The sequence below is a fragment of the Myotis lucifugus genome, unplaced genomic scaffold, assembly GCF_000147115.1.
Source record: "Myotis lucifugus unplaced genomic scaffold, Myoluc2.0 scaffold_2, whole genome shotgun sequence".
NCBI lineage: Eukaryota > Metazoa > Chordata > Mammalia > Chiroptera > Vespertilionidae > Myotis > Myotis lucifugus.
Genome location: NW_005871050.1, coordinates 18,037,463 through 18,059,065, shown reverse-complemented (window position 1 = coordinate 18,059,065; position 21,603 = coordinate 18,037,463). Strand labels below are relative to the sequence as shown.

Below are 21,603 nucleotides of genomic sequence, written 5' to 3'. Positions count from 1 at the left end.
TGGATCAGCACAACTGAAGTTTTGTCCTTGCTTTCCAAAAAGTAGCTTTAGCTTTTTCATAAAAATGTCCTTGAGCCTGACTCTCTTTTATACTCTCAAGGAAAGCAGTAATGTTTCTTATTAGACAATAACTATACTCAGTGTTCTGTGTAAACACATTTGTTACAACTCGTTTGTGATCTGCAATCATAATTTATACATATACTTTATTTGAAATATACAGATAAAATCATGTTCTATGAAGTGCTGTTTAATGTTTTAGTTTACTTAATAAGGTTTCTTCCTTATACCCTAGCCTATAGAAAAATAAAAGACATTGATTTCCAAGTTTATTTAAATGAAAAATAAAAATGGTTTTCCATTTAATGCAGGGGTTGGGAACCTTTTTTCTGCCAAGCGCCATTTGGATATTTATAACATTCTTGGGCCATACAAAATTACCAACTTAAAAATTAACCTGCTATACTTGGTCAAACATTTAATTAACTCACCCCTAATACTTTGGCAGGGCCAGACCAAATGATTTCATGGGCCTTATATGGCCCATGGGCTGGACGTTCCCCACCCCTGATTTAGTGCCTGTATTAAAATATATGAGTTAAACCAATAATAATAAAATTTAATTTAGACCTCCTCAGTTTGGAACAAACAACTTACCCCTTTTCAAAGATAATCCTTCTCAGTGTATTACCATTTATAAGTATAGTTAACATCTTCATTATATGCATAAACAAAACAAATGAATGTAGTTTACTATTGTCAACATTCGTTTCATATTTCAAAGAATGGTTTCAATTTCAAATATTTCAAGTATTTTATTTCAAACTGTAGTTACACAAATATAATCCTGTGCATTTCATTTTAATTAGTACATTCTGTTTATTTTTTGTTAACTTGAAATGGTTCATTATTTATTTGCCCAGAACTCTAAAACTATTTTTAATTCCTGATTACATTTTTTCTCTTAATGCAGGAAGTTTTGCTGGAGTTGCTAGAACAATGTGTGGATGGCTTATGGAAAGCAGAACGTTATGAAGTAATTTCTGAGATTTCCAAGCTGATCATTCCAATTTATGAGAAACGCCGTGAGTTTGAGGTAAGCACGTTTGCATCATTGCCCATTTTTGTTGAATTGTGAGAGTTCTTTATATTTTCTAGATATTAAACCTTTATTAAATCTGTGATTTAATATTTTATTTTGGTCTTGGAAAAAGTAGTAATATAGTTATGTTACTATTACTATATGACCTCTGAAGAATAGAAGGTTAATTATATTATGACATTTCTTTCTTATCATAGAATATAAATACTGAATGTATCACTTTGAAACATTTGTCCACTTGGAAAGTTACCATCCTTAAAAATACTGTTCAGCCCTAGCTGGTTTGGCTCAGTGGCTAGAGTGTCAACCTGTGGACTGAAGGGTCCTGGGTTCGAAACCAGTCAAGGGCACATGCCTGGGTTGCAGGCTCGATCCCCAGTAGGGGGTGTGCAGGAGGCAGCCGATCAATTACTCTATCACATCATTGATGTTTCTCTCTCTCTCTCTCTCTCTCTCTCTCTCTCTTCCTCCTTCCCTCCCTCCCTTTCCCTTCCTCTCTGAAATCAATAAAAATATATTTTAGAAAAAAGCCATCCTAGTGGGTATGAAGTGGTGTCAGATTGTGGTTTTGATTTGTATTTCCTTAATGACCAATGATTTTGAACATCTTTCTATGCACTAGTTGAGCATTTGTATATCTCCTTTGGAGAAATGTATACTCAAGTCCTTTGCCCATATTTTTTCTTTTATATATAATTTTTATTGTGATATAATTGACATAACATTATATCAGTTTCAGGGGTACAAAATAATGATTCAATATTTGAATTGCAAAATAATCACCACAATAATTCCAGTTCACATCCATCACCATCCATATAAAACTCCATGAGGAAGGCACTAATTATTATTATTTTAATCCTCAACAGAGGACATGCTTTTTATTGATATGAGAGAGAGGGAGAGGGGGGAGGAGGGGAGAAAGACACATCGATCAGTTGCCTCCCATAAGCACCCTGACTGGAGATTGAACCCACAACCTGTGTATGTGCCCTGACTGGGAATCGAACCCGTGACCTTTCTGTGTATGGGATGACACTCATACACATATTGTTTATAAGTATTTATATTCTATGCAGTGAACATGGGGGTGCATGTTTCTTTTCATTCTTCAGATAAATATCCAGAAATGGAATTGCCATATCAGTTGATAGTTCTACTTTCAATTTTTTGAGGAATCTCAATACTGTTTTCCATAGTAATTGCACCAATTTATATTCCTACCAACAGTGCACAGGGAGTTCCCTTTCTCCAAATCCTCGCCAGCATTTATTTCTTGCCTTTTTGATAAGAGCCATTCTAATAGGTGTGAAGTGGTATCTCTTTGATTTGCTTTTCCCTAATAATTAGTGATGTTGAGCATCTTTTCATGTACCTGTTGATTTTCCCATTTTAAAATTGGGTTGTTTGTCTTTTTTTAAATTATGAGAGTTCTTAATATTTTCTGAATCCAAAACCTTCATCAGATTTTAATTTGCAAAAATCTTCTCCCACTCTATAGGTTGTCATTTCACATTCTTTTTTTTTATTCAAAAATTTTTTTAATATATTTTTTATTAAGATATTACATATGTGTCCTTATACCCGCATTACCCCCTACCCCCCCCCCCCCCCTCATGCCCTCACCCCCCCTCCGTTGTCCGTGTCCATTGGTTAGACCTATATGCTTGCATGTAAGTCCTTTGGTTGATCTTTCCCCCTTACCCCCACCCTCCCCTACCTTCCCTCCAAGGCCCGACAGTCCAATCAATGCCTCTCCATCTCTGGATCAGTCCCTGTTCATCAGTTTATGATGTTCATTATATTCCACAAATGAGTGAGATCATGTGGTATTTATCCTTCTCTGACTGGCTTATTTCACTTAGCATAATGCTCTCTAGTTCCATCCATGCTGTGGCAAATGGTAAGAGTTCCTTTTTCTTCTTCCTCTTCTTAAAGAATACCTTTCAGCATTTCATTTAATGCTGGTTTGGTGGTGATGAACTCCTTTAGCTTTTTCTTATCTGTGAAGCTCTTTATCTGACCGTCAATTCTGAATGATAGCTTTGCTGGATAAAGTAATCTTGGTTGTAGGTTCTTGCTATTCATCACTTTGAATATTTCTTGCCACTATCTTCTGGCCTGCATGGTTTCTGTTGAGAAATCAGCTGACAGTCGTATGGGTACTCCCTTGTAGGTAACTGACTTTTTTTCTCTTGCTGCTTTTAAGATTCTCTCTTTGTCTTTTGCTCTTGGCATTTTAATTATGATGTGTCTTGGTGTGGTCCTCTTTGGATTCCTTTTGTTTGGGGTTCTCTGCGCTTCCTGGACTTGTAAGTCTATTTCTTTCACCAGGTAGGGGAAGTTTTCTGTCATTATTTCTTCAAATAGGTTTTCAATATCTTGCCCTCTCTCTTCTTCTGGTACCCCTATAATTCTGATGTTGCTATGCTTGAAGTTGTCCCAGAGGCTCCTTACACTATCTTCGTATTTTTGGATTCTTTTTTCATTTTGCTTTTCCGGTTGGGTGTTTTTTGCTTCTTCGTATTTCAAATCTTTGACTTGATTCTTGCGATCCTCTGGTCTGCTGTTGGGAGTCTGTATAATATTCTTTATTTCAGTCAGTGTATGCTTAATTTCTAGTTGGTCCTTTATCACAACATCGAGGGTCTCACTAGATTTCTTGAGGATCTCACTACATTTATCGGCAGTTTCCATAAAATTCTTGAAAAATCTTAGAACTGTGGTTTTGAACTCTATATCCAGTCGTTTGCTGTCCTCCATTTCTGTCATTTGTGACCTGTTTCTTTGTCTTTGCATTTTGTCTGCTTCCCTGTGTTGATAGAGTGGCTTTGTGTGCTAAGTGTCCTACAGGGCCCAGTGGCTCAGCCTCCCCGGTTACCTGAGGTGGACACTCTTGGTGCACCCCCTTGTGGGCTTTGTGCACAGTCTTGTTGTAGTTAAGCCTTGATTGTTGTAGGTATCACTGGGAGGAATTGACCTCCAGGCCAATTGGCAGTGAGAATCAGCTGTGTCTGCAGTGGGAGAACTTCTGTGCTGAAGACACCCTTCTGGGGCAAGACTTGCTTCAGTGGGGCTTTGGTGCTCACTGAGTCTTCCCCCTGAGTGTGTTTCTTATGAATCTGAGAAGTTGTAATCTGGATGGTCCCATTCTGACCACTGGGTACACTGGCTCTTGGATCTAAGGAGGTGCTAATTAAGCCTCTTCCTGAGGTTACCCAGCAGGAGCTATGAAGAGATATGCAGATTCCCCTTCCTTTTTTAGGGGTTTGGGGGTGCCCAGATGAGGCCCAGCTGTGAAGCAATGCAAGCTGCTGTGGGGCCTTGGGCCTTCTCTTGGAAGTTCTGGGTCTCTCTGGCCCAGCTGCAATTTGTTAGGTAATTTTCAAGTTGCAAAGGACCCGGGCATTCATATGCAAAAGGCTTTGCAGCAGCCTGGATGGGGCGGGGTCTCGGAATCAACAGGGCGGAGCCAGCAGCTATGTCTGATTCTCAGCCCTGCCCTAAGGGGCCGCGCTTCTCAGTGTCCCGGTAATTGCTGCCAGCACCTCTGAGGGAAAGCCGCCCTCAAGTTCCGAGTTCTGCCTGCTGCCAGACAGTCCAGTTTCTCCCCGTATGAGCCCTGGGACCCCAGAGATTTCCCGGAACCGGAGTTCAGAGCAGTCGGGAGCTTGTGACTCCCTCCCGATTCAAAAAGACAGCCGCATCCTCAGGTGCCAGCCCCTTTCCTGCGCACGCGCCGGAGCCTCTGTACCTCTGCACTTTACTTCCACACCACACCTCTTCTGAGTCTGTGTGCTCTTCTCTTTCCTTCTAGTTGTAGAATTTCCACTCAGTCAGCCTACCTGTGGTTCTGGATGATGACCGTTCTGTCTTTTAGTTGTATTTTTGAAGTTGTTGTCGGAGGCAGCAATTTCCCGGTGTTTACCTATGTCGCCATCTTGGTTTCTCCCCATTTCACATTCTTGATAATGTTCTTTGCACCACGTGCTTTCCTTTTCTGGGTGTGAAGAAGAACATAGTCTTTGAAAACATCTGTGTACATGTATAAAAGCACGCCTCACTGAGGCTTATACTATTACTTATTTTTGTATCTGTATTTCATCTCCAAAAGTTTTTGCATGAATTGTTTATTCTATCTCTCCACCTAAGAATTCAAGCAAAACATTTTGCTTCTGTTTCAGTTTAAATAATTCAGAAATATCAAAAATAGTAGTAGTCAGTAATAATATAGTATTTTTAAAGTGCAGGTTACCATTCAGATGTTAATGAAATAAAGCATGATACTTCAAAATACAGTGTTGTTTGACTGTTTTTAGCTCTATCCTTAGACCTAAAGTTAAGATTTTGTCTAATTGTGATAGTAGGGATGGGGGTGTGAATGACCCTATCAAAACCATTTTGACAAGGAAATGTTTTTTATCCCCTGGGCATTTATCTTAAAGACATTTAATATTTAACCAATAGACAAAGCTGATTTGTGTATTCTCATTTTTCAGAAACTTACTCAAGTTTATAGAACTCTTCATGGAGCTTACACAAAAATTCTGGAGGTTATGCACACAAAAAAAAGACTTTTAGGCACTTTCTTCAGAGTTGCTTTTTATGGCCAAGTAAGTATACATTAGTTCATAAAGTTCTTTTTCTTTTTAAATATTCACCTTTACATTATTAGATAACCATAGCAGCAGTTACTGGCTCTGGAATTCTGTCCAGATAGAGTGCCTATCACAACCGCAGGAAGCCTCTGTTGTAAGTACAAAGTTCACTGTGGCTCTCATATCTAAACCTATTAGGTCAGAGTCCAGCATATAGCATTTGAATTTTCCCCTCACTTTCATTTTCTGTTAAGCTTCCAAAAGTATATTTTTAATATTTAGTAGTTCAAGCTTTCAAATAAAAAACAGGTAAGTATACTGGAAACTAGAAAAATCTAGTGTGGAAATCTTTAGGCCAATCATGTTCATATGACTGTGAATTTGAAAATTCTCATTTATCTGAAGTTAAAAGGGGGAATATATGGACGTGGATTTCAGTACTTTTATTTCAAATGTATTTCAAATGCATTATTAGTAGCCATTTAGTAGGTTTTCTTTAAATGCTATTTGCTCATACGATTTATAAATGATTGTATGTTTAACTTCACAACAGTCTTTTTTTGAAGAAGAAGATGGAAAGGAGTACATCTACAAAGAGCCAAAGCTCACTGGCCTCTCAGAGATTTCCCTGAGACTTGTTAAACTTTATGGTGAAAAATTTGGTACAGAGAATGTGAAAATAATTCAGGATTCAGACAAGGTAACTATACCCTACATTGTGAAATCATTATTTGGTAGTTCCAAGCATGGTATATTGCTCCTGACTTTTTTTTTTTATATTAGCTGATGGAGGAGAAGCATGGAAATAGAATCTTTCCAGATAGTGAAAGGACAGGGGCTTTGGAGTCAGAGAGAGCAGGATCCAAATCTCCATTCTCTGTCACTTGCTGGCTGTGTGACCATGGGGAAGTTACTTAACCTCTCTGTGCCTTATTTTTCTCAGTAAAATTGAGATAATAATAGTGCGTTTGCTCTGGCTTGTGTAGTTCAGTTGGTTGGAGTGTCATCCCATACACAGAAAGGTCACGGGTTCGATTCCCAGTCAGGGCACATACACAGGTTGTGGGTTCAATCTCCAGTCAGGGTGCTTATGGGAGCCAACTGATCGATGTGTCTTTCTCCTCTCCTCCCCCCTCTCCCTCTCTCTCATATCAATAAAAAGCATGTCCTCTGTTGAGGATTAAAATAATAATAATTAGTGCCTTCCTCATGGAGTTTTATATGGATTAAATGAGTAAATATATGGAAAGTGATTAGAGTTTCTGGTACATAAAAAACATTCATTAATAATAATAGAAGCCAGCATGCTTAATAAAGGTTATCTATTATTGTGATTGCTGTTGCTCATCATGATTCTCAATGTTATACTTAATGATTAAAATCATCTCAAGGCACACATTTTATTCAAAGATATCCTTAGTTCAGTAGTTACATTTATAATGAAGTGGGTTTAGGAGAGATACCTTGGGTCTTATTCTAAAGGTTATCCCTCTCATCAGGCCCTGCCAAGGCAGGATGAGAAAAGTTCCATCAAGAGAGGCCCTTTCCTGGGAAATGCATAGGTCCCTATAGACAGAATTTCAGGAAAGCATAGCACGAATTTCTGACCATCCTTAGTTACCACGGGAGTGCCCAGGAACAGAGCTGATTTTTTTAGATTTAAATTCTTTATTGTTTAAAGTATTACATATATCTCCTTTTTCCCCCATTGACCTCTTCCCAGCCGCTCCCACCCCCCAGCACATGCCCTCACACCCCTACTGTCTGTGTCCATTGGTTATGCTTATATGCATGCATACAAGTCCTTTGGTTGATCTCTACTCTCTCCCTCCCTTCCTTCCCTCTGAGGTTTGATGGTCTGTTCAGTGCTTCTCTGTCTCTGGATCTATTTTTGTTCATCAGTTTATGTTGTTCATTATATTCCACAAATGAGTGAGATCATGTGATATTTATCTTTCTCTGACTGGCTTATTTCACTTAGCATAATGCTCTCCAGGTCCATCCATGCTGTTGCAAATGGTAAGAATTCCTTCTTTTTTACAGCAGTGTAGTATTCCATTGTGTAAACGTACCACTGTTTTTAAATCTACTTATCTGCTGATGGGCACTTAGGCTGTTTCCAAACCCTAGCTATTGTAAATTGTGCTGCTGTGAACATAGGGGTACATATATTATTTCTGATTGGTGTTTCTGATTTCTTAGGATATATTCCTAGAAGTGGGATTACTGCATCAAATGGGAATTCCCTTTTTAATTTTTTGAGGAAATTCCATACTTTTTGCCACAGTGAGCTGATTTTTAAGGTAGAAAGGACCTATACAGTTAGGATCTGTAGGCCACAGCAGTATTTCCCGATTGGCATGGTGCTTTGCAAAGCACTTAACAGCTAGTAGGTAGCATTGCCAGAGTGCAAAGCCCATGGCAATGGTGGAGACTTCACTGCCCACTGTGAAAATCATCTGTTCACTTTGTAGATTTACCTACATCTCTTTAACTTTAGACATATAAAAATAGATTTACTGGTAGGTCCAAAATTCATTAATATTTGGCAGGACCTCCTTGCTTCTTTCCTTACTAGTTTTAACTATTTTGTGTTTTATTGCATTAAGAGAGCAGAAGATTTTTATCTCCTTGTAGCCAGATAGTCTTAGGTTTGCCACCACACTACTGATACTATAAATGGGGAATTAATGGAAAGCCAGGCTTACTGAACAGCATACAGTTTTCTATTTTATTCTGCCTCTGAAAACCTGGACAACATGTGCTAATGACAAACCACCATCAGGTGCCTGAACTCCTGACATTATTTGTATGCACAATATTTTAGTCATTCCCGATAGGCAACAGATATAATAAGAAGTTGCTGCTTTTAACATCCTTATTTCTTAATGTGTGAGAGTAAAAATTAAAAAACACTCTTTTACTTTGCCAAAGAACAAAATGTACTTAAGAGTACAGACAGTGTAAAGAGCAGTTCAGTAATATATCCCAATATTTTAAACTGTATGTTTCCTTGGACCCAACAGTTGCACATTTAAAATTTTATTTTGTAGATGTACATACATTAAGTTGTATGTTTAAAGTTATTTATTGCTGCAAAGTTTATATAGCAAAAACCTGAAAGCAGTCTAAATGTCCATATGGCTAAAGAAATGGTGGTATTACCCACAGAATGGATATAGTAAAGTAGGTGTTAAGAGTTTCATATCAATACTTAGAAATCTACCAAGATATATTGCTTAGAAGGGAAAAAGATGAGGTGCAGGTTGTATAGATAGTATGATCACATTTGTGTAAAAACTTATTCACATATACTCACTTGTATAAGCTATGCTTAGGAAATTTCTGGAACAATACATATAAAATTGTTAACCATGGTTAGCCCTGAGGAGAGGAACTAGAGTCTTACCTGGGAAGAAAGATATTTTTTACTTTTCATATATTCCCTTGTGTACTATTGGAATGATTTATCACACATAATTCACTTTATAAAGTTAAAATCAGGCGTGGCCTTTTTTATTTTACTTCTGTATTTTGTCTTAGCCAGATAATTAACTATCTCCTGATGGCTCTCTGGAGAGATCTAGCTTTTTCATGGGAGATAAAAGAAGGTTAAGTTTTCTGGAAATAGGCTTTTAGGTTTTTATGTAAGAGCAAGTAGAATAGATTTGGAGAAGTTAAAAGATGGTAAGAAACTTTCTATCCCCTGTCCATCCTGTATATGTGGAGGGAAAAAGAGTTACAGAGACTATTTTTTAGAAGGTTTCTGTTGTTTGTTTGATATTTTGCTTCCTACACTAAACACAAAAAGGCCTGACTATCATAAAATGTAAGATATTGGCAATGGCACAAGTCAATGTTAGTTGGCTTAAACACGGAAAGAGGGTCCTGGGCACCATCTGGAGCAGTGGTCGCCAACTGATAATCCGTGGATCACTGGTGGTCTGTGATGTCTGAAAGGTTGGCGACTGCTGATCTGGAGTACATCTATAATAATAAAAGGGTAATATGCTACTTAGACTGGACGTCTTCTGGACGTCCTTCCTGACGAAGCTGGGGCCCAGGCGAAGCCAGCCGGGGAACGGAAGGCCTACTCTTGCACAGATTTTCATGCATCGGGCCTCCAGTAAAATATATTGTGTTAACCATTTTTAAGTGTATAGTTCAATGATATTAACTTACTTCACATTGTTGTGCAGCCATTACCACTCACCATCTTCAAAGCAATTTTCATTTTGTGGAATATTCTTCCTTTTTAAGGCTGAATAATATTCCAGTGTGTGTGTGTGTGTGTGTGTGTGTGTGTGTGTGTGTGTGTGTGTCTCACATTTTGTTTATCCATGTGTTGGTGGACACTTGGGTTGCTTTCATGTTTTTGCTGTTGTGAATAATGCTGTTCGGGAACATGTGCACAGCTGCCTGACATGGGGCTGAGGTGAGGTGTATGAGTAGCTGCCATTGTGCCAAGAGCTGAAACTACCAAAATGAAAATCACCTGCAATTTTCTGTTTAGGTCTTCCCCCAGAAGTTGCAAATCTTCAACAGACTAGAGAGTCCCGAAATAGTTTCATGAGACAGATTCTGACAATGTAACTGTTGTCTAGGTAGGAAGGTAGATTTCTGATGCTCTGTCATCTCAGAGTCCTCTCTCTAATACAGTGGTTCTCAACCTTCCTAATGCCACGACCCTTTAATACAGTTCCTCATGTTGTGGTGACCCCCAACCATAAAATTATTTTCGTTGCTACTTCATAACTGTAATTTTGCTACTGTTATGAATCGTAATGTAAATATCTGATATGCAGGATGTATTTTCATTGTTACAAATTGAGCATAAAGCATAGTGATTAATCACAAAAACAATATGTAATTATATATGTGTTTTCTGATGGTCTTAGGCGACCCCTGTGAAAGGGTCGTTCGACCCCCAAAGGGGTCGCGACCCACGGGTTGAGAACCGCTGCTCTAATACATGTTTATTGAGGTGGAATTCAAATATACAATTAACTATTTTAATATATTTTTAAGGATTCAGATTATAAAACAGTTATCTCAGTTTTGTAAATATATGTGCATAGGAAAAAGATTGAAAGGAAATGTATGAATATGTAAATGATGGTCACTACTGAGTGGTAGGATTATAGTTTTTATCTTCTTCCTACATTTCTGTAATCTACAAATAGGTTTCTGTATCTGATATATAGAAGGAAATGATCCCTAAAAAAGAACAAAGACCTCCTCCAGGTATCTGTTCAATTGGGAACACGGCCATAGTGGCAATGTACCTCAATTGATCTCAAAAGAGTTAGTAGCTTACCTGTACCCCCTTTTCCCATTTTATTCAATAAAAACCAGAACTTTCTTATTTATAGGTAAATGCCAAAGAGCTTGATCCAAAATATGCTCATATCCAAGTCACTTATGTGAAGCCCTACTTTGATGACAAAGAACTCACAGAAAGAAAGACTGAGTTTGAAAGAAACCATAATATCAACAAATTTGTTTTTGAGGCTCCTTATACATTATCCGGCAAAAAGCAAGGCTGCATAGAAGAACAGTGCAAACGTCGTACAATCCTGACTAGTAAGTAGGACTTTGCATATGACTTGTTTGACTTGGTCCTTTGAAATAAACACAGATAGCAGCTGGCCAGCCAGAAAATGTAACTGAAATTTTAATCATTCATTGTTCTGCTGTTAAGTCACTGGCTTGCACAAAGAGGTATGTGCTAAATCAGTTTTCCTGTATGTAAATCGTGATTGCTCTGAAGATAATTTCTTTCTCAATACTGAAGTAATAAGGTTCTCTATGGTTCCCTATGGTATTGTCTAGAGAAGGCCTGGGGAAAATTAAGCACAGTGGATTTTTAAAAATTAATTTGACTGTTTGAACAAATGACTTTTTGAGATAGTAAATCAATCTTAATATTTTAATAGCTTCAAACTCGTTTCCATATGTGAAGAAGAGGATCCCTATAAACTATGAACAGCAGATTAATTTAAAGCCAATTGATGTTGCTACTGATGAAATAAAAGATAAAACTGCAGAGCTGCAAAAACTTTGCTCTTCTGCTGATGTGGACATGATTCAGCTCCAACTGAAATTGCAGGGCTGTGTTTCAGTGCAGGTATGTTGGTTGTCAAACACGTATTAGATGTTTCTTGGTGTTTTCTTGCTTTCCTAAGTGGTATAGTCTTATTGAGTGCAAACACCTTTGCATTAATTTTGATTAACTCGATACAGAAATTATGTTCAATTCAAATAAATATTGTGTTATGTAAGAGAACTTTAACATAAATTCCTCTGACGATAGCCAAATTCCATGTTTACATATCAGAAATCATTAACTAATTTATTAGAATATCATCTTTGCAGATTATTTGCTTTAGTTAATCATTTTTCAAATAAGCTTACAGTAAGAATAGTAAATACGTTTCTCAGATGCAGATTTTTAATGTATTTGGGTATTTTTTTTAAGAGAAATGCAAAAATTTACATTCTGACAACTCTCATTTTTCTTCTTCTGTAATCTAGGTAAATGCTGGCCCATTAGCATATGCAAGAGCTTTCTTAAATGACAGTCAAGCTAGCAAGTATCCATCTAAGAAAGTCAGTGAGTTGAAAGACATGTTTAGGTAAGTGCTTTGTAGTTTTCACTATTCTTGTACTCCATTTTCTTCTTAAAAGAAACCAAAATATTCACCAAATAATATCTGTCCAGAAAAAGCCATTCTCTGTTCTCTTTTACAATATTTAAGTGACCTCCTAATGGTAATTACAGAGTAAATGCGGGATCTCTTTCTTGCTGCAGGACATTAATGCCCTAGTGATGCAAGAGATTAAATAAACCAACTTACTTTATTGCTTTGGATGTTGTGACACAAACACAAGCCTAAATTCATTACGCAGTTTCCTCCTTTGCCCCACCGACCTCATGCCACAGCATTTCTGACCATTTAGGGTAGGAATAAAAGTGGAACTGGAAGGATTGGAGAGGCTTGCCTCCTGTCCTATGTCCTTAGTTCCACTTGAATTCTGCCAGTCTCGCACATGTAATAGCTTGTCTTGAGTGAGCATCACTGTAAGCCAGTGGTTCTCAACCTTGGCTGCACATTAGAATCACCTGGGAATCTTTTTAAAATCCTGATTTCTGGGCCTCGTCCTCCGGAAATTCTGTTTCTTTGTTACTAATGTTGTGGCCCCACCCCATAACAAAGAAACAGAATTTCCGGAGAATGAGGCCCAGAAATCAGGATTTTAAAAAGATTCCCAGGTGATTCTAATGTGCAGCCACGGTTGAGAACCACTGCTGTAAGCTAAGGAATGTTTGAAGCTGTTTAATATATGAAAAGAGTTTACATTCAGAATAAGAGAGACAGTTGAGTAAAGTAGACTAAAGTTACACATTCATTTGCTCCCAACTTATTTCATTTACTTTTCCTGTGTGTCACCAGCTGTTCTGGGTTGCAGAGTAACCAGTAGTCATTCATTCACCAGTATTTGTTAGGGCTTGGCATGTACAAAAATATTCTACTAGTTGCTATGACAGAAATAAAAAACAAATGAGCAATGAAGTACTTTGTCTCCTAAGACCTACACTCTAATTATGGCTATTAAACATAAATACACGAAATAATGGAAAAGTACTTTTATGGTAAGTCATCAACTTTGCCCCCATTCTTACGAATTCGGGGCAGATACTTCATACCAATAGCACCCAACACTGTCCTGGGTACATAGTGAGCCTCAAATAAAGTATTTTTTTAAAATATATTTTATTGATTTTCCACAGAGAGGAAGGGAGAGAGATAGAGAGTTAGAAACATCGATGAGAGAGAAACATCGATCAGCTGCCTCCTGCACATCCCCCACTGGGGACGTGCCTGCAACCCAGGTACATGCCCTTGACCGGAATCGAACCCGGAACCCTTCAGTCCGCAGGCCGACGCTCTATCCACTGAGCCAAACCGGTTTCGGCTAAAGTATTTTTGAATGAATGACTCATTATCTACAGATACAAATTAGTGTTAGCACAAATGTAGTTGATATAATATCAAGTAAATGACTGAGCGAGTAGGCTTACTAAGGGTATATGTTTTGAACCAGGTTTTAAAGGACATTAGAAACTTGAGAGAAAAGATAGAAAACAAAGGAAAGGGCATTTCAAATAGGATGTGGCATTAGCAAAGGCACAGTGAGAAATTATAGGATTCTAATCTTATAGGCAAGAAAGCCATAGTTAAAGTTAATATCAAAATGATTATCAATGAGACTTTCTGGGAGTAAATAACAAAACCTTTATCTTTGATCTTCATCCACAGGAAATTCATACAAGCATGCAGCATTGCACTTGAACTAAATGAGCGGCTAATTAAAGAGGATCAAATTGAGTACCATGAAGGCCTAAAGTCAAATTTCAGAGAAATGGTGAAAGAATTGTCTGACATTATCCACGAGCAGGTAAGTTTTAGGGTGGTTGAACATGACAAGATCTTGGATCCTTACGTGTTACTTAACAAAATCTGTTTCAAAATGCATTACCTTGAAATTATTCAGTCAGTATTTTAAAATTTGCTCATATTGTTAATCATTTAAATATGCAAATCAAATTTGAAGCAATTATCTGAGGCAGTTGCTAAAGCAATTATCAGAAATAAACCATATTGTTCTCTGTGTCACAATGCCATTCGAAGTGACTAGCTGAACAAGTCTGTATCATTCTACTGTGAACATGGATGAGTCTCTATAGAAGGGTCCTAAAGAAGTTAATGATTGGCTCAATAGCCAAATCCCTAAATGAATATCCCTATTGTGGCTGTAAGAAACTAGATACTGTTATTTAGGTGAGATCCTGAGTGATTTCCAAAATTTGGAAATTGTCTTAATACCCATACAGCCTGCAAAACTCCCTATTTTTATAAAACTTATTGGCATTTTAATCTATGAGTGTTAATGACAATTATAGCTAACTTAGTAAAACCCAACCTGAAAAGTATAGAAGCGAAGATCCATTCAGCACTTAGAGCCAAATTATGCCATTAAAGTACAACCATTTAGATAACACATTCTTAAAGCTGGTTCCAGAAAGGAGACCAACATCTGTCCTGCTGTCTGTATTTCAGTGATTGCTTGAAGGCACTCACCCGTGTGAGACTGCCACACAGAGGGTGTACTTACAAACAGGCTGACAGTGGTTAGCACCCAAAGAACTGTGGGATGATGGGGAAAAGAAGAATTTTTCTAGGAAAACAACTAGTTGACTTTAAATCAAGCTCTACTCCGCTGAATTTATTTTGTCTGCTTTTTCTAAGGAAGAGCAATAGGGAATTTAGTTACTATTAGCCTAAGGCTGCATTGAGTGACCAGAAGTCTAACTTTCTAACCATTGTCATCGCAGTATAGAGAATCCAGTCAACCAGACTTTCATCATCCCATCTTTAAATGACCAGTTGGTTGTCCCAGTCTCCTACTCGCCCTTCTCTATAGCTGGGAATCTTATTGGCTTAAGGAATCTGGAATCAGTGTTATTTTTCTTCTTTTTCTATCTTTACTTCTGTTAGCTCCCTTAGGAATGAGTGCATACTGTTCCAAGGCATCCCTTTGCTGCTCAGTTTTCGTAGGCCCTTTTTTGTCTCTTTCTCAAAGCAGCCAGGTGATCAAAACTAGGAAATTAGGGAACCATTCCACTTTCTTTATTGTCTCTCTCTCAAGCTCAGTCCATCCGAGGGGGTATGCCTTTCTTTACTATCACTTTTCTGAGGTATACTTTTATCAAATAGATGACATAATTTATTCCTAGAAACTGTCCAGTCTATGGGTTTCTGTTCTTCATAATTCTTAGGGAAATAAACAGCAAAAGTTCCTTTTTCACAGAAGATATAAAATAATTATACATGTTATCTTAAGCCAATGTGTATATATTAAAATTGTTTAATTTGCATGCAGCTGCATGACCTAGCTGCATGAACTCTGTTATTCAAATTGAAAACAAATTATTCAATTTACTGCTATGACTGTGATCAAGATATTTAGAGCAGTCATTTTATAGGTTTTTTTTTTCCTTGAACCATAGATTTTACAAATCTGCTCTTATATTTTCCACCTGTCTCATTTAATTCCCATAAATCATGACTATTTTATTTAGTTGTAGAGACCAATATTTTAGACCCTGTATATTATATATTGTTAGCTAACCAAGAAAAATCTTAGTTTCTATTGGTTTATATTTATATAAGCTCTCTTGTCATACTATATCATATTCGAATGTGCCTTACTTGGGGCAAACATTGACTTTATAGTGATTTTTTTTGTAAATCAATATTTTTATTAGATTCTCACATAAAAGAGAGCTCCTTTTCAGTCATATACATTGAGACATTGTTTCCCAAAGGAAAATATAATACAAAATTTAAAAATGTAAATGTGTATTGAAATATGATTTATTTTGTTGAGTTTGATAAATGAGTACTTAACAAAAACATATAGCCTGGCTTTTCCTTTTCAATATACTCTGTCACAGTATACCAAAATATACAGTGCTTTTAAAAAGAAGTTTAAAAACTTATTGAAGCTGTTGACTTTTTCAAAGGGACTTATATTGTCTTAAAACTATTAATTACAGATTTCTTAGAGTTTGTGGTGGCCATTGTAGTGTCTGTTCGGTATGTTTTATTTTCTTTACAATGAGTTGCCCATTTCACTGGTCACATCTGAAAGGTATGGACAGTTAGTCATCTCATAAAACTCTATATGCTTTCAGACTTGTGTCATGAATGATGATTGTTATAAAGAGGAATTGTCTCTTACAGATTTTATATAAGACATGATTTATAGCAACATAAGTGATATGATGCATTACTGCCACCATAGACCAATTTGCAGGATTAATAATCAAGTTTCAGAGCTAACTTGAGAGAACCAAGTATTGAAAACTTGAAACCTAAGTTGGGATGGTATAATGAAGATGTTGGAAGTTATATGTGTGCTATTCTTTTATTTCATCTGATCTAAACATAAGATCTCTGTTGCTTTTGATCACACAAAATAGATCATTTAAAAATATGTATACTAATATGACTCTATGTGTTTATATATTTATGGGCTATGAAATATATTTTATGACATTCTTCATTTCCATAAAAATCTTATGTATCAATTAGCTTATATAATTATAGTGTGTGCTTAGAAATATGCACCATGACACTTCATTTAATATTATTTCCCAAATCTCCAGGGAAGGTGCATGGGTATCAGCATGTTTGTAAAGCCCCACAGGTGATCCTGAGAACCACTGTGTTAGAAGATGGTCCATAAACTCATGTCAAAGAGTCCACTGCAGGGGTCCTCAAACTTTTTAAACAGGGGGACAGTTCACTGTCCCTCAGACCGTTGGAGGGCCGGACTATAGTTTAAAAAAAAACTATGAACAAATTCCTATGCACACTGCACATATCTTATTTTGAAGTAAAAAAAACAAAACGGGAACAAATACAATATTTGTATTTGCATGTGGCCCACGGGCCGTAGTTTGAGGACCCCTGGTCCACTGTTTAGAGATCTTATTATGACTGTGTGTTAGAAAAATATTTTAAAGATTATATTACCTCTCACTTCTTACTGAATTTTGCAGTTTACAGTCTTTTGTTTTTCTTAATGAATAACCAGATCTTTTCTGCTTTTTTGCTATGCTGCCTTTGTAATACAGCTTTGAAGACTTAAGTCGGTAATGTTATTTTTTGCTCTTTGCTTGATGTCATTTTAAATAGCTAAGTGTCATTGATAAATTGAAATATGCCTGTAATTTCATATACACATACTTTTTTGGCAGTGGCTGTTTTGCTTCATTATAAACATGCATATTTCCTTTGTTTTAGATAATACAAGAAGACACAATGCATTCTCCCTGGATGAACGACACATTACATGTATTTTGTGCAATTAGTGGTACATCCAGTGACAGAGGTTATGGTTCCCCAAGATACGCTGCTGAAATATGAGGACCCACAGATGTAAAGTGAGGACGAGACTGAACTTTCTCAGGAATATTTGGAGCTGTGCAAATGTTAAAATTTAAAGATTTGATATACATGGAGTGTTCCCTTCTGACACCAAAATTTTCATGCTTTCAAACAGGGTGCTTACATATTTGTAAATATTTAAGCAACGTGGAAGTGCCTGGAAAATTGCACCCCTGTGCTTAGTTTGTACTTTTTTTAGGTAAATCTATATACTGAGAAATAGAGCTCAAAAACATAAATCCAAATTGCTTAATTATTGCTTAAAATAATAATGGTACTATGTAAAATTGTATAACAGAACACAATAAAAGGTAAAACTTACTTGTAATTCGAAGTGAAGAAAATAATACTTTGAACTTAGCATTTTTCTTGACAGGAAGCTCAATTCATTATACTGATCCTTAGAGGAAAAAATGATCGAACTTCCATAAGACATGGGTATTTCCGATTGGGGAGATAATTTGAAATCTTGCCTACTGGTAGTCAAGGCTGGGCTAGAAGAGACAAAAACATTATTTGATAAGGAAAATTTCACAAAGAAAGCACATACATAAAAAATACCAAGATTGTTGTTCCTTCAAGTCTTTTTGAAATATATTTTTATTGATTTTAGAGAGGAAGGGAAAGGGAGAGAGAGATGGAAACATCAATGATGAGAGAGAATTTCCCTAGCCAGTTTGGCTCAGTGAATAGAGCCTCAGCCTGTGGACTGAAGGGTCTCGGGTTTGATTCCAGTCAAGGGCATGTACCTCAGTTGCCTCCCCAGCCCCAGTCTGGGTGCCTACAGGAGGCAACCAATTGATGTGTCTCTCTCACATCAATGTTTCTCTCTCCCCACCCTCCCACTTTTTCTAAAAAGAAATGATGACAGAGAATCATTGATTGGCTGCCTCCTTCATCCTTCCCCACCCCCTACTGGGGATCAAGCCGCCAACCTGGACATGTGCCCTGACGGGGAATCGAACTGTGACCTCCTGGTTCATAGGTTGATGCTCAACCACTGAGCAACACCAGCCGAACTTCCTTAAAGTTTTGACCTGATGATGCCAAGTAGTCAAGTTGGTCTCTTCCAACACACAAGACAAGGGATTCCTATGTGGCATGGGTTTCCCTAGCAAGTGGCATTTGTTGCCAGAACTTTATCATCTGAGGCTATCCATAAAGCTAAACAAAACATTTCTGAGAAATTTCAGTCAGTACATACTATGCAACTTCAAAGCTTTAGCAGCAGAGTCTGAGGTAGGAATTTGTAATGATTATTTTCTTCAGTTTACAAGGTTAGGAAGTATTTTGATAGAACTTGATGGTTGCAGCATTTCTTGGGTCAATGTACATAACCACTGCAGACTTAGCAACTGCGAGTTAGGGATTACATTTCTAATAATGAAGAAATCTCAGACTACCTAAATAAATCCGGAAAAACCAAGATGTGAAGAACTTTTTTAGCTTGAATTATCCATATAATTTTGGCTGCCTTTCATGTAAATTTTAAGTGTTAGACTTATTTTTCTTATGTAGATTAGCCTATTTTACAGACACACACACAAAAAACAGACACTGAAATATAAATGGATTGTATGGAGCCTTGGCTTTTTAAATACTTCGTGATCAAGTAAATCTTTGAAATTATGCATCTGACTTGGCCATTTTTATTTTCAATTACAGTTGACATACACTATTATATTAGTTTCAGGTGTATATCCCAGTGATTAGACATTACATAACTTAGTGATCATTTCAATAAATCTTATACCCACATGGCACAATACATAGTTATCAAAATATTATTGACTGTATTTCCAATGCTGTACTTTACATCCCATGACTATTTTGTAACTACCAATTTATACTTTCTAATACCTTCACCTTTTTCACCATCCCCCCCCCCAAACCCCCTCCCATCTGGCAACTGTCAAAAAGTTCTCTGTATCTATGAGTCTGTTTCTGTTCAGTTTGTTTGATTATTTGGCTTTTTTAGATTCAGTTGTTGATAAATATGTATTGCCATTTTATTATTCATATGTTTGATCTTTTTTTTCTTCTTAAAGAAAACCCTTTAATATTTCATATCATACTGGTTTAGTGATGATGAATTCCTTTAGCTTTTCCTTGCCTGGGAAGTTCTTTAGCTATCCTTCCATTCTAAATGATAGGTTTGCTGGGTAGAGTAATCTTGGTTGTAGATCCTTGCTGTTCATCACTTTGAATATTTTGTGCCAATCTCTTCTGGCCTACAAAGTCTCTCTTGAGAAATCAGCTGGCAGTTTTATGGGAGCTACCTTGTAGGTAACTAACTGCTTTCCTCTTGTTGCTTTTAAGATTCTCTCTTTTTGTTTAATCTTTGGCATTGTAATTATAATGTGTCCCAGTGTGAGCCATTTTGGGGTCATCTTGTTTTGGACTCTCTGTGCTTCCTAGACTATTTCCTTCACCAGGTTAAGAAGTTTTATATATATTGTTGTTGTTAATCCTCACCCGAAGATATTTTACCATTGATCTTTCAGAGAGAATGGAAGAGAGAGGGAAAGACAGAAAGAAACATCAATGTGAGAGAAACACATTGATTGGTTGCCTCCTGCACACACCCCAACCAGGGCCTGCAACCAAGGTACATGCCCTTGACTGGAATCGAACCCAGGACCCTTTGGTCCACAGGCCGATGTTCTATCCACTAAGCCAAACCAGGTAGGGCTCCATCATTATATCTTTGTTTAGGGTTTTCAAATATTCTGGCAGCCCCATGATGCAAATGTTGGTATGCTTGAAGTTGTCTGCACTCTCCTTTATACTATCCTCATTATTTTAATTCTTTTTTTCTTTTTGCTGTTCTGATTGGGTGTTTTCCGTTTCCTTATCTTCCAAATCTCAGATTTGATTCTCTGCTTCATATATTCCACCGTTGATTCCCTATAATGTATTTTCCATTTCAGTTCATGTATTCTTCATTTCTGACTATCCTAGTTCCATTTTATGTTTCCTATCTCTTTGTTCATTGAGCATCCTTATAACCAGTGGTGTTTTTTTTTATAAAAAAAAATCCTCACCTGATGATATGTTTTTATTGCTTTTTTTAGAGTGAGAGGAAGAGAGATAATTCAGTTTCTCCCCCATATGTTCCTGGTGCCTTTCTAGCTCTGCCCCCATGCTGGAGCTCAAAGGGAGTGAGTCCAAGTAAGTCTGTCTGTGGTTCCTTTAAGAGGAACAACTGGGACTCCAGCAGCCTTAGTCTCACTCAGCCACAATCCCCATAGGTATTTACAGCCAGAAGTTATGGGGACTTCTCTTCCTGGCACTGGAACACTGGTCTGGGGGCCTGGTGTCAGGCTGGGACCCCTCACTTCTCAGTGGTGATGTCTGCAGCTGAGATATCCCTCCTGATTTTTATCTGCCTGTGGGTGTGGGACCAGCCCATTCTGCATCTCTGTCACTCCTACCAGTCTCAATGTGACTGCTGCTTTCTATCCATAGTTGTAGGACGTCTGTTCAGCTAGATTTCAGGCAGTTCTGAACAATGGTGGTTTTGTCGTTTAGCTGTAATTTTGATATATTTGTAGAAGAATATGAATACCACATTTACCTACGCTGACATCTTGACCAGAAACCAGTAATCCCTTAGCCATTTTTCTTTACATGTCGTTTTTAAGTTTTCAGGGGCACATGAAATTATTTATTGAAGGCTAATTTTGTATTTTAATAGGGGACTCAAAAATTTCAGTGACCGTTTGTAATTCCTTAATATCTTGACCATGAGTATAAAGGTTTGTTTTAGGCTCTCAAGTCTATTCCCATTGATCTACTAGTATATGTCTGTCCTTATGCCAGTACAACATAATCTTGATTACTGTAGCTTTGTAGTAAGTTATTAAATTGGGAATTGTGAGTCCTC

The 21,603-nt window shown here is 37.2% G+C and overlaps 1 protein-coding gene across 6 annotated transcripts in view; it reads left to right on the top strand.

Annotated features, from left to right (window-relative positions):
- Window positions 1-18,045, top strand: part of DOCK11 (dedicator of cytokinesis 11) — a 190,179-nt gene extending 172,134 nt beyond the window's left edge. For all 6 annotated transcript variants that reach the window (XM_023758478.1, XM_023758474.1, XM_006082189.3 and 3 more), the window contains 8 exons: window positions 974-1,096; window positions 5,602-5,715; window positions 6,254-6,400; window positions 11,073-11,283; window positions 11,637-11,827; window positions 12,235-12,335; window positions 14,022-14,160; window positions 17,574-18,045. In XM_023758478.1, coding sequence (XP_023614246.1) covers window positions 974-1,096; window positions 5,602-5,715; window positions 6,254-6,400; window positions 11,073-11,283; window positions 11,637-11,827; window positions 12,235-12,335; window positions 14,022-14,160; window positions 17,574-17,696 — 1,149 coding nt within the window. In that variant the 3' untranslated portion in view covers window positions 17,697-18,045. The remainder of the gene's footprint in view (window positions 1-973; window positions 1,097-5,601; window positions 5,716-6,253; window positions 6,401-11,072; window positions 11,284-11,636; window positions 11,828-12,234; window positions 12,336-14,021; window positions 14,161-17,573) is intronic.
- Window positions 18,046-21,603: the final 3,558 nt, after the last annotated feature.